The sequence below is a fragment of the Pongo pygmaeus genome, chromosome 12 (assembly GCF_028885625.2).
Source record: "Pongo pygmaeus isolate AG05252 chromosome 12, NHGRI_mPonPyg2-v2.0_pri, whole genome shotgun sequence".
In the NCBI taxonomy this organism is placed as follows: domain Eukaryota; kingdom Metazoa; phylum Chordata; class Mammalia; order Primates; family Hominidae; genus Pongo; species Pongo pygmaeus.
The window spans coordinates 101,802,332-101,816,481 of NC_072385.2; the positions used below are offsets into that span (position 1 = coordinate 101,802,332).

At 39.4% G+C, this 14,150-nt stretch overlaps 1 protein-coding gene across 6 annotated transcripts in view; it reads right to left on the minus strand.

The window, feature by feature from the left end:
- The window catches only part of SPAST (spastin), an 89,838-nt gene that overhangs the window by 44,677 nt on the left and 31,011 nt on the right, over nucleotides 1–14,150 (minus strand). For 3 of the 6 annotated variants that reach the window (XM_054473270.2, XM_054473272.2, XM_054473275.2), the window contains exon 4: nucleotides 10,907–11,002. The exons of the other annotated variants lie outside the window; for them this stretch is intronic. In XM_054473270.2, coding sequence (XP_054329245.1) covers nucleotides 10,907–11,002 — 96 coding nt within the window. The remainder of the gene's footprint in view (nucleotides 1–10,906; nucleotides 11,003–14,150) is intronic. 6 annotated transcript variants of the gene reach the window in all.

Sequence of the window (14,150 nt, forward strand, 5' to 3'; positions counted from 1 at the left end):
ATATGTATATATAACTATATATGTATATATATACATATATAACTATATACAGATAGCTTATACATATATAGTTATATATACATATAGTTATTTTTAGTTATATCAAAACTAAACCATATATATACTAGTTATATTAATATATGAAGAGTGACAGAAGGGAATTAAGTCTTTGACCATAAGGAGTCAATAAATATCAAAAACTGATAGAAAAAAAGGAATCGTTATATAAGCATTGTATTTGAAAATATAGTAGAAAGTAAGAGAAAAAACAGCAAAAAGAGTTAAAACATTGTATATGAAACCAAACTAAGGGTGAAGGTTGCTACGTGAGAGGAAAGAAACAGAAAGGGAATATTCTTTTCTTTATAAGCCTTACAGTATTTAAAAATTAAGGCCAGGCGTGGTGGCTCACACCTGTAATCCCAGCACTTTGAGAGGCTGAGGCAGGTGGATCACCTGAGGTCAGGAGTTTGAGACCAGCCTGGCCAACATGGTGAAACCCCATCTTTACTAAAAATACAAAAATAATCTGATCATGGTGGCACACACCTGTAATTCCAGCTACCAGGGAGGCTGAGACAGGAAAATCACTTAAACCCGGGAGGCAGAGGTTGCAGTGAGCTGAAATCATGCCACTGCACTCCAGCCTGGGCAACAGAGCAACTCAGTCTCAAAAAACTAAATAAAAATTTATTGAGGTATAATCTGCAATGAATTATATCCATTTAAAGTATACCAACAGCCAGGCATGGTGGCTCAGGCCTGTAATGCCAGCACTGTGGGAGGCCAAGGCGGGTGGATCGAGGTCAGGAGATCGAGACCATCCTGGCCAACATGGTGAAACTCTGTTTCTACTAAGAATACAAAAATTAGCTGGGTATGGTGGCGTGCACCTGCAATCCCAGCTACTCAGGAGGCTGAGGCAGGAGAATAGGTTGAACCCGGGAGGCAGAGGTTGCAGTGAGCCAAGATCGTGCTACTGCACTCCACCCTGGGCGACAGAGTGAGACTCTGTCACAAAAAAAAAAAAAAAAAAAAAAGGCTATACCAGCCAGGCTCAGCAGCTCACACCTATAATCCCAACACTCTGGGAGTCTGAGGCGGCAGAAATGATTGAGCCCAGGAGTTTGAGACCAGACTGGCCAACATGGGGAAACCCCATCTCTACACAAAAATACAAAAATTAGCTGGCACAGTGGTGCCCACCTGTAGTCCCAACTAATTTCAGCTGTACTCCAGCCTGGGAGACAGAGTCAGACCGTATCTCAAAAAAATATATATATATAAATAAAGTATACAATTTGATGAGTTTGTACAGATGTGTATAACTGTGATATACCCATTAAAATCAAAGCACAAAATGTTTCCATCATAGAAAGTAAGAGAAAAAAATAGCAAAAAGAGTTAAAACATTGTATATGAAACCAAACTACAGGTGAAGGTTGCTACGTGAGAGTCATCAATTTAGTAATTTCTACAGAGCTGCATTCAAAGTCACTGAATCTTTCTTTTGCTATCTCTAATCTGCTGTTGAGGCTGTTGTCTGTAAATTTTTAATTTCAGTAACTACACTTTTCAACTTTAGAATATTATTTTTATTGTCTAGTTTATATCATCTACTTAGATTTCCTGTTTGATAATTGATGCCATATTTTCTTTCAATTCTTTAAACATATTATAATAGCTGCTTTGAAGTCTTTGTCTGCTAAATCCTATATCTGGGCCCACTCACAGTTTCTACTGATTGCTTTTTTTTCTTGAGTAAGGGTTATACTTTACTTTTTCTTTGCCTGTCTAGTAATTTTGAGTAGAAAATTGGACAATGTATAATAGACAACACATTGTAGTAATAAGCAGACTTTGGTATGACTATTTCCCAAGAGAGGTGAAATAACTCATCCAAGTAAAACATCACAGAATGTTCCAGAAGTGAGCGACACTAATAAACTATTAATAGGTCTGAGTGATCTACTTGCACTCACTGTGTATTAAACATCAATGCTGTGTAAATTACATATATGCCCTTCCAACCAGAAAACAGAAAAGAACAGATTATGGGTTGAGTATCCCTTATGCAAAATGCCTGGGACCAGAACTGCTTAGGGTTTTTACATTTTTTTGGATTTTTCAATGTTTATATTATACTTACTGGTTCAGCATCCTTAACCCAAAAATCCAAAATGCAAAATACTCCAGTGAGTATTTCCTTTGAGCCTCATGTCAGTGCTCAAAAAGTTTTGGATATTTGGCTAGGCACAGTGGCTCATGACTGTAATCCCAACACTTCGGGAGGACAGGGCAGGTGGATCACTTGAGGTCAGGAGTTTCAGACCAGCTTGACCAACATGGTGAAACCTCATCTCTACTAAAAATACAAAAAATTAGTTGGGTGTGGTGGCAGGTGCCTGTAGTCCCAGCCACTTGGGAGGCTAAAGTGGAAGAATCGCTTGAACCCACGGGGACGGGGTTGGGGGAGGCTGCGGAGGTTGCAGTGAGCCAAGATTGCACCACTGCACTCCAGCCTAACTGACAGAGAAAGACTTTGTCTCAAAAAAAAAAAAAAAAAAAAAAAGAGTTAAATTTTAGAGCATTTTGGATTTCAGATTTCATATTAGGGATATTCAACTTGTACTAGGGATATGAAATAAGACAAAGTTCAATTTTTTCAAACAGGCTGCAGGAAGAAAACATTGCTTTGGAGGGTGAGGTGGGGAATGCAGCAGAAAAACATGATGGGGTCTAGCATGTGAAATGAAATGAAAGAGAATCAAGATAACAAGGAAAGGAAAAACAGACCAATTCTTCAGGGCTGGAGAATTTTTGCTATTTATCCTAGTAGAATTACTGGGATCTCAAATACATATTTTAGAAACTTAACTATTTATGTGTGATGGACTCTTACATTTCTTTGTTTTTTTTTTTTTTTTTTTTTTCCAGTAAGTGCCTTCTGAAAATGTCAGCACTTCACAGCCATGCTAAAAGAAACAGGCAAAATACTTATATCGATACTTGAAACAGCATTTTAAATCAGACATAGGAAGGAATGGGAAGAGGAAAACTGCCACTGACTATACTGTAAGACCAAACCAACATGAGAAGTCCTTAGGGGAGATGTGAAGCCACAAGGGAAAGAGTTGATGACCAACTGTTTCTTCTGTCCATAGAAATCCTTTTACTCTATCTCTTCTCCACTAAAACCTTAGAAGTTTTGTATTACATATGAATGAAGAAGGCAGGGTTCCGAGATGGCTGAATAGGAACAGCTCCAGTCTGCAGCTCCCAGTGTGAGTGACGCAGAAGACAGGTGATTTCTGCATTTCCAACTGAGGTAGCGGGTTCATCTCACTGGGGATTGTTGGACAGTGGGTACAGCCCACAGAGTGTGAGCTGAAGCAGTGTGGGGTATTGCCTCACCCGGGAAGCGCAAGGGGTTCGGGAATTCCCTCTCCTAGCCAAGGGAAGCCGTGACAGATGCTACCTGGAAAATCGGGAGACTCCCACCCTAATACTGGCTTTTCCAATGGTCTTACCAAACGGCACACCAGGAGATTATATCCCCTGCCTGGCTCAGAGGGTCCCACGCCAACGGAGCCTCACTCACTGCTAGCACAGCAGGCTGAGATCGAACTGCAAGGCGGCAGAGAGGCTGGAGGAGGGTCGTCTGCCATTGCTGAGGCTTGAGTGGGTAAACAAAGCGGCCAGGAAGCTCGAACTGGGTGGAGTCCACCACAGCTCAAGGAGGCCTGCCTGCCTCTGTAGACTCCACCTCTGGGGACAGGGGATAGCTGAACAAAAGGCAGCAGAAACTTCTGCAGACTTAAAGGTCCCTGTCTGACAGCTCTAAGGAGAGTAGTGGTTCTCCCAGCATGGAGTTTGAGATCGGAGAATGGACAGACTGCCTCCTCAAGTGGGTCTCTGACCCCCAAGTAGACTAACTGGGAGACACCTCCTCGTATGGGCTGACTGACACCTCATATAGCCGGGTGCCCCTGTGAGACGAAGGTTCCAGAGGAAGGATCAGGCAGCAACATTTGTTGTTCTGCAGCCTCCGCTGGCGATACCCAGGCAAACAGGGTCTGGAGTGGACCTCCAGCAAGCTCCAACACACCTGCAGCTGAGGGTCCTGAGTGTTAGAAGGAAAACTAACAAACAGAAAGGACATCCACACAAAAACCCCATCTGTACGTCACCATCATCAAAGACCAAAGGTAGATAAAACCACAAAGATGGGGAGAAACCAGAGCAGAAAAGCTGAAAATTCTAAAATTCAGAGCGCCTCTTCTCCTCCAAAGGAACGCAGCTTCTCGCCAGCAACGGAACAAAGCTAGACAGAGAAAAACTTTGACAAGCTGACAGAAGTAGGCCTCAGACGATCGGTAATAACAAACTTCTCCGAGCTAAAGGAGGACGTTCGAAACCATTGCAAAGAAGCTAAAAACCTTGAAAAAAGATTAGACAAATGGCTAACTAGAATAAACAGCATGGAGAAGACCTTAAATGGCCTGATGGAGCTGAAAACCATGGCACGAAAACTACGTGATGCATGCACAAGCTTCAGTAGCCGATTCGATCAAGTGGAAGAAAGGGTATCAGTGATTGAAGATCAAATGAATGAAATGAAGCAAGAAGAGAAGTTTAGAGAAAAAAGAGTAAAAGGAAACGAACAAAATCTCCAAGAAATATAGGACTATGTGAAAAGACCAAATCTATGTCTGACTGGTGTACCTGAAAGTGACGGGAGAATGGAACCAAGTTGGAAAACACTCTGCAAGATATTATCCAGGAGAACTTCCCCAACCTAGCAAGGCAGGCCAACATTCAAATTCAGGAAATACAGAGAATGCCACAAAGATACTACTCGAGAAGAGCAACTCCACGACACATAATTGTCAGATTCACCAAAGTTCAAATGTAGGAAAAAATGTTAAGGGCAGCCAGAGAGAAAGGTCGGGTTACCCACAAAGGGAAGCCCATCAGACTAACAGCTGATCTCTCGGCAGAAACTCTACAAGCCAGAAGAGAGTGGGGGCCAATATTCAACATTCTTAAAGAAAAGAATTTTCAACACAGAATTTCATATCCAGCCAAACTAAGCTTTATAAGTGAAGGAGAAATAAAATCCTTTACAGACAAGCAAATGCTGACAGATTTTGTCACCACCAGGCCTGCCTTACAGGAGCTCCTGAAGGAAGTACTAAACATGGAAAGGAACAACCGGTACAAGCCACTGCAAAAACATGCCAAATTGTAAAGACCATCAAGGCTAGGAAGAAACTGCATCAACTAACGAGCAAAATAACCAGCTAACATCATAATGACAGGATCAAATTCACACATAACAATATTAACCTTGAATGTAAATGGGCTAAATGCTCCAATTAAAAGACAAAGACTAGCAAACTGGATAAACAGTCAAGACCCACCAGTGTGCTGTATTCAGGAGACCCATCTCACATGCAGAGACACACATAGGCTCAAAATAAAGGGATGGAGGAAGATCTACCAAGCAAATGGAAAACAAAAAAAGCAGGGGTTGCAATCCTAGTCTCTGATAAAACAGACTATAAACCAACAAAGACCAAAAGAGACAAAGAAGGCCATCACATAATGCTAAAGGGATCAATTCAACAAGAAGAGCTAACTATCCTAAATATATATGCACCCAATACAGGAGCACCCAGATTCATAAAGCAAGTCCCTAGAGACCTACAAAGAGACTTAGACTCCCACACAATAATATTGGGAGACTTCAACACCCCACTGTCAATATTAGACAGATCAACAAGACAGATCCAGGAACTGAACTCAGCTCTGCACCAAGCGGACCTAATAGACATCTACAGAACTCTAAACCCCAAATCAACAGAATATACATTTTTCTCAGCACCACACCACACCTATTCCAAAATTGAACACATAGTTGGAAGTAAAGCACTCCTCAGCAAATGTAAAAGAACAGAAATTATAACAAACTGTCTCTCAGGCCACAGTGCAATCAAACTAGAACTCAGGATTAAGAAACTCACGCAAAACCACACAACTACATGGAAACTGAACAACCTGCTCCTGAATGACTACTGGGTACATAATGAAATGAAGGCAGAAATAAAGATGTTCGTTGAAACCAACGAGAACAAAGACACAACATATCAGAATCTTTTGGACACATCTAAAGTAGTGTGTAGAGGGAAATTTATAGCACTAAATGATCACAAGAGAAAACAGGAAAGATCTAAAATTGACACCCTAACATCACCATTAAAAGAACTAGAGAAGCAAGAGCAAACACATTCAAAAGCTAGCAGAAGGCAAGAAATAACTAAGATCAGAGCAGAACTGAAGGAGATAGAGACACAAAAAACCTTTCAAATAATCAATGAATCCAGGAGCTGGTTTTTCGAAAAGATCAACAAAATTGATTGACCGCTACCAAGACTAATAAAGAAGAAAAGAGAGAGGAATCAAATAGATGCAATAAGAAATGATAAAGGGCATATCCCCACTGATCCCACAGAAATGCAAACTACCATCAGAGAATACTATAAACACCTCTACTCAAATAAACTAGAAAATCTAGAAGAAATGGATAAATTCCTGGACACATACAGCCTCCCAAGACTAAACCAGGAAGAAGCTGAATCCCTGAATAGACCAATAACAGGCTCTGAAATTGAGGCAATAATTAATAGCCTACTAACCAAAAAAAGTCCAGGACCAGAAGGATTCACAGCCGAATTCTACCAGAGGTACAAAGAGGAGCTGGTACCATTCCTTCTGAAATGATTCCAATCAATAGAAAAAGAGGGAATCCTCCCTAACTCATTTTATGAGGCCAGCGTCATCCTGATACCAAAGCCTGGCAAGAGACACAACAAAGAGAATTTTAGACCAATATCCCTGATGAACATCAACGCAAAAATCCTCAATAAAATACTGGCAAACTGAATCCAGCAGCACATCAAAAAGTTTATCCAACACGATCAAGTTGGGTTCATCCCTGGGATGCAAGGCTGGTTCAACATACGCAAATCAATAAACGTAATCCATCATATAAACAGAACCAAAGACAAAAACCACATGATTATCTCAATAGATGCAGAAAAGGTCTTCAACAAAATTCAACAGCCCTTCATGCTAAAAACTCTCAATAAACAGGTATTGATGGGATGTATCTCAAAATAGTAAGAGCTATTTATGACAAACCCACAGCCAATATCATACTGAATGGGCAAAAACTGGAAGCATTCCCTTTGAAAGCTGGCACAAGACAGGGATGCCCTCTCTCACCACTCCTATTCAACAAAGTGTTGGAAGTTCTGGCCAAGGCAATCAGGCAGGAGAAAGAAATAAAGGGTATTCAATTAGGAAAAGAGGAAGTCAAATTGTCCCTGTTTGCAGATGACATGATTGTATATTTAGAAAACCCCATCATCTCAGCCCAAAATCTCCTTAAGCTGATAAGCAACTTCAGCAAAGTCTCAGGATACAAAATCAATGTGCAAAAATCACAAGCATTCCTATACACCAATAACAGACAAACAGAGAGCCAAATCATGAGTGAACTCCTATTCACAATTGCTTCAAAGAGAATAAAATACCTAGGAATCCAACTTAGAAGGGATGTGAAGAACCTCTTCAAGGAGAACTACAAACCACTGCTCAACAAAATAAAAGAGGACACAGATAAATGGAAGAACATTCCATGCTCATGGATAGGAAGAATCAATATCATGAAAATGGCCACACTGCCCAAGGTAATTTATAGATTCAATGCCATCCCCATCAAGCTACCAATGACTTTCTTCACAGAATTGGAAAAAACTACTTTAAAGTTCATATGGAACCAAAAAAAGAGCCTGCATTGCCAAGACAATCCTAAGCCAAAAGAACAAAGCTGGAGGCATCACGCTACCTGACTTCAAACTATACTACGAGGCTACAGTAATCAAAACAGCATGGTACTGATACCAAAACAGAGATATAGACCAGTGGAACAGAACAGAGCCCTCAGAAATAATACCACACATCTACAACCATCTGATCTTTGAAAAACCTGACAAAAACAATAAATGGGGAAAGGATTTCCTATTTAATAAATGGTGCTGGGAAAACTGGCTAGCCAAATGTAAAAAGCTGAAACTGGATCCCGTCCTTACACCTTATACAAAAATTAATTCAAGATGGATTAAAGACTTAAATGTTAGTTCTAAAACTATAAAAACCCTAGAAGAAAATCTAGGCAATACTATTCAAGACACTGGCATGGGCAAGGACTTCATGGCTAAAACACCAAAAGCAATGGCAACAAAAGCCAAAATTGACAAATGGGATCTCATTAAACTAAAGAGCTTCTGCACAGCAAAAGAAACTACCGTCAGAGTGAACAGGCAACCTATAGAATGGGAGAAAATTTTTGCAATCTACCCATCTGACAAATGGCTGATATCCAGAATCTACAAAGAACTTAAACAAATTTACAAGAAAAAAATCAAACAACCCCATCAAAAAGTGGGCAAAGGATATGAACAGACACTTCTCAAAAGAAGACATTTATGCAGCCAAAAGACACACAAAAAAATGCTCATCATCACTGGCCATCAGAGAAATGCAAATCAAAACCACAATGAGATACCATCTCACACCAGTTAGAATGGCGATCATTAAAAAGTCAGGAAACAACAGGTGCTGGAGAGGATGTGGAGAAACAGGAACACTTTTACACTGTTGATGGGAATGTAAACTAGTTCAACCATTGTGGAAGACAGTGTGGCGATTCCTCAAGGATCTAGAACTAGAAATACCATTTGACCCAGCCATCCCATTACTGGGTATATACCCAAAGGATTATAAATCATGCTGCTATAAAGACACATGCACGTGTATGTTTATTGTGGCACTATTCACAATAGCAAAGACTTGGAATCAACGCAAATGTCCATCAATGCTAGACTGGATTAAGAAAATATGGCACATACACACCATGGAATACTATGCAGCCATCAAAAAGGATGAGTTCATGTCCTTTGTAGGGACATGGATGAAGTTGGAAACCATCATTCTGAGCAAACTATCACAAGGACAGAAAACCAAACACCATATGTTCTCACTCATAGATGGGAATTGAACAATGAGAATACTTGGACACAAGGTGGGGAACATCACACACTGGGGCTTGTCGTGGGATGAGGGGAGAGGGGAGGGATAGCATTAGGAGATATACCTAATGTAAATGACAAGTTAATGGGTGCAGCACACCAACATGGCCCTTGTATACATATGTAACAAACCTGCACGTTGTGCACATGTACCCTAGAACTTAAAGTATAATTAAAAAAATATATATATAATTATTACACCAAAAGAAAAAGAAGGCAGTTGTTTTATAGCCTAACCTAAGGTTGTTCCGCTATAATTTGAACAAAGTAATATTTAATATAATTTAAGCCCTGCACATGAAACTATTGCTAAAAAAAAGAAAAAAGTCACCAATAAAACTAGCTGGACTGTCAAAAACAAAGATATGAAAAAATGCTCAACATCATTAATTATGAGGGAAATGCAAATCAAAACCACAACAAGGTATCTTACCCCAGTTAGGATGGCTATTATCAAAAAGACAAAAAAAGTAGCAAATGCTGGTGAGGATGTGTAGAAAGTGAACTCTTATACAGTACTTTTGGGAATCTAAACTAGTACAGCTACTATGGAGAAGAGTATGGAGGTTCCTCAAAAACTACAAATACAACTACCATATGACCCACCAATCCCACTACTGGGAATTTATCCAAAGGAAAGAAAATCATTATATCAAACAGACATCTACACCCCATGTTTACTGCAGCACTATTCACAACAGCCAAGATACAGAATCAACCTAGGTGTCCAAGAACAGACGAATAAAGAAAATGTGTTATATATATATACAGAATATTATTTTTAAAAAGTTAATCTCATAGAAATAAAAAGTAGAACAGAGGATACTAGAGGCTGAGAAGGGTAAGGAAAGGATACAAAGGTATAGCTAGATAGAAAGAGTAAGTTCCATTGTTCTACACCACTGCAGGATGATTATAGGTAACAATATAATATATTATATCATTTCAAATAGCTAGAAGGAAGATACTGAATGTTTCCAACACAAAGAATGATAAATGTTTGGGATGATGGAAATGATAATTACCTTGATCTAATCACCATATACTATATGTATCAAAACATCACTGTGTACCCCATGAACATGTACATTATCTGTCAACTAAAAAAAAGTTTTAATTAAATAAAAAGCTAGCTCAGAGGTCAGAGAACCTAAGAAATGGAGAGTCCCCCACCAAAAGAAAACAAAACAGAAAGACATTTAATCTTCTGTAGAAGTTGATATCCAAAAGTTTATGAAGAACAGAGTTAATCCATAGCAAATAATACTGTAATGTTTCTCCTCACTATGTGAAGCTTCAAATTTCTTCTATCAAGTACTATAAAACATTCACATATACTATATATGAAAATTGATATGCAATAAAAATTGATACATAAAAAATTAAAATGTGTCTTAGAAAGCACTATTTCATGAAAAAAATCAGTATAGCTATCCGTATAAAAACACAAAAGCCACAACAGAAAAAAAGATTATTTTAATCACTTACGGGAATGTACACCTTCATATTTTATAATCTGAAAAATCAGAGGTTGCAAAATATGCAAATAAAGCAAGTTTAGAATGACTATACCTTATTTGTTGCATATTTATATACTATGATGATAAAGGTACTATATTTTCAACATAGCCCTGTGAAAACATGAACAATTAAACCTACCATTATAAAATCAAATCAACATTATCAGGTTAAGTAAGACTCTTATTTTGCATGCAAGCTTTATCATTTTATGTTAGTTAACCTAAACCCACCTGACTGGAGATGTCCATTGCGGCATGCCAAGTTAGTACTGTCATTATAGACGTCCGTTTGTGACTTGGAAAATGGCAAAACTGGTTGCATCTTCTCTATGCAACAGAGAAGGTAAAAAACAAAGAAAAAATAAACAAAAAGAAAAACGATAATGAACAAATAAAATGTGCATGTGAAATGACAAATTACTCAAGGTGTTACCAGATTGTTACATGATAAAAAGTTTTTGCATTTACATAAAATTATGTTTTAAAATATAATTAGTAAAAACGAAGTCAGGAAAATAACAGAAATTAACAAGTGAATGGCTATGTTAAAAATAGGCCTTATTCAGGTTAGGTAACCTGAGGTAGTTAGATATCACTATCATCACCAGAAAATATTTACTGAATATCTAGTACATCCAAAACAAATATCATGGAGATTATTATTGGTCTTGGTCTTGCTCTGTCACCCAGGCTGGAGTACAGTGGCACCATCATGGCTCACTGTGGCCTCAACTCCCTGAGCTCAAGTTATCCTTCTGCCTCAGTCTCCTGAGTAGTTGACACTACATACACACACCACTGTGCCCAGCTAATTTATTTTTTGTAGAGACAGGGTCTCAATATGTTCCACAGGCTGGGCTCAAGCTCCTGGCCTTAAGCGATCCTCCCGCCTTAGCCTCCCCAAATGCGGAGATTACAGGCATGAGCCACAGTTCCTGGCACTATGGAGATTAAAAAATGAATCACAGTTTCTACCATTTAGGTAGTTATTAAATATAATTGGCAACTTATAATAAAACTGTATATTTTTTAAAAGACTGCATAGTACAAAAGAAAGATCACTGAAAAAGCTTTACAGAGCAAGTGGGCTAAGAACTGGCTAGAATTTGAAAAGATTAAAAGAAAGGACAGCCAGGCGCAGTGGCTCACGCCTGTAATCTCAGCACTTTGGGAGGCTGAGGCAGGCAGATCATGAGGTCAGGAGATTGAGGCGATCCTGGCTAACACAGTGAAACCCCGTCTCTACGAAAACAAACAAACAAAAAATTAGCCAGGCGTGGTGGCACGCGCCTGTAGTCCCAACTACTCGGGAGGCTGAGGCAGGGGAATGGCTTAAACCGGGGAGTGGAGGTTGCAGTGAGCTGAGATTGTGCCACTGCACTCCAGCCTGGGTGACAGAGCGAGACTCTGTCTCAAAAAAAAAAAAAAAAAAGAAGAAGAAAAAAAAAGGACATTTCAGGAAAGGAGAACAGCATTTAAAGTAGCACAGAACGAAACTATAAGGAGTGTCTGGGAAATGCCATATTTGGCCACATTAACATATGTCAGGCAGAAAATAAAAGCAATAAAGCAAAGTCAAATAAGCATACTGCAGTAACTGTATGTATATACAATACCCTACCATTTGTTTAAACACACATGTGCACAGTTGCATACAAAAAGATTACCTCTAAAAAGGACCCAGAGAAACTGATAATAACAGCTGCCTCTAGGGAGGGGAAATGGGTAGCTGGGGCATAGAACGGGATGGATGCTTTTCATACTCAAACTTTTTAAAATTTTGTGACATATGTCTACATTACCTATTTTTCATATTAATCAATTAAAAGGGAGTATTTCAACCCTACCCCCACATCAAATAACAACAAAAAACCCTCCCAAGATCTGGGTCTCTTAAGTCTAGCAACTGAAGCCCGAGAAGGTAGCAGTTTGATCCCTGCCACTCTACACTACTGCTGCACTCTCTTCCCCAAGTGGAGTATTGTGCTGAATCATAATTGATTCTTTTCTTCTGTACCAGCAAGTCAATGAATACATGAAAAAATGCAGCACCTATATATTAACTCTCTTAAACTTTCACTTCTAAAGTCTGACAAACAGGTACCATGCTTGGTTTATGGTACAACCACACATGCCTTTGGGACAGGTCAAATAGCAGCTACCCTTTTTGCACAAAACACAAAGTAATGCATGGCTTTTGTATCCTAGAACTGGCTGATACAATATACCTCGGAGGGTTTTTTTTTTTTTTTTTGAGCTAAAAGGTTGGTCATCTGATTTTTCTCAATGATAAACTCTTTAAATGACCATGCTGAGACAGAAACCCTTCATCTCAGTAAAAGCATAAATCAGAAAATACACTGATTTATAAATGTAGACATTTGTACATAAATGTGAATTAATACTCTCCTCAATGAAATTTTAACAAAAAGTTAACAGAACTATTCATTATGTAATAAAAAGAAACAAATTATATTCTTAGTTTTTACAGCTAGGAATAAAAAGCTATAGGATTTCCTTTCGTGTACACAGAGTTCAGATTTATATGTGTAGAAACAGACACATACAGTGTAACAGTACATTGCTTCTGTTAACCTGCTCCAATTCATTTTTTCTTGGAGGCAGAGTCATAGACACATACAGTATAACAGTAAACAGCTTCTGTGAATCTGCTCCGATTTTTTTTTTTTTTTTTTTTTTTGGGAGATGGAGTCTCACTCTGTCGCCCAGGCTGGAGTGCAGTGGTGCGACCTCAGCTCACGGCAACCTCTGCCTTACGGGTTCAAGGGAGTCTCCTGCCTCAGCCTCCCGAGTAGCTGGGATTACAGGTGGGTGCCCCCACGCCCAGCTAATTTTTGTAATTTTAGTAGATATGAGGTTTTCCCATGTTGGCCAGACTGGTCTCAAACTCCTGACCTCAGGTGATCCGCCCGCCTCGGGCTCCCAAAGTACTGGGATTACAGGCGTGAGCCACCGCGCCCAGACCCAATTCACTTCTGTTAAAGGACTAACGTTTCTTTCTGGAATGACTAGGATTGTATAGATTAATCAATGATTTAAATTAAAGCAGTAACCTTGCTGCTTTACCTCCTCACATCCAACCCTCACAGTCATCTGAGTGATCTACTGGAGAGGAAAATCTTACCATATAACACTCTTCTACTTAAAACCCTTTAGTGGCTTCCCACTGCCCACAGATAAGAGCCCAAGCTCCTTCCTATGACAAACCAGGCCATCCATGATCTGCCTATACCTCTTATGCCTTGGCAATCCCAACTTCATGTCTCAACCTGCACCCTCCCCTACTCACCATGCTTTTCTCGCCTTTGAGTATTTGTTCATGCCATCACGTTTTCCTGAGATATCTTTTCTCAAATTCTTTTCCTTTTCTTTTTATTTTCTTTGAGATAGGGTCTCACTCTGTCACCCAGACTAGAGTGCAGTGGTGTACTCATGGCTCACTGCAGTCTCGACC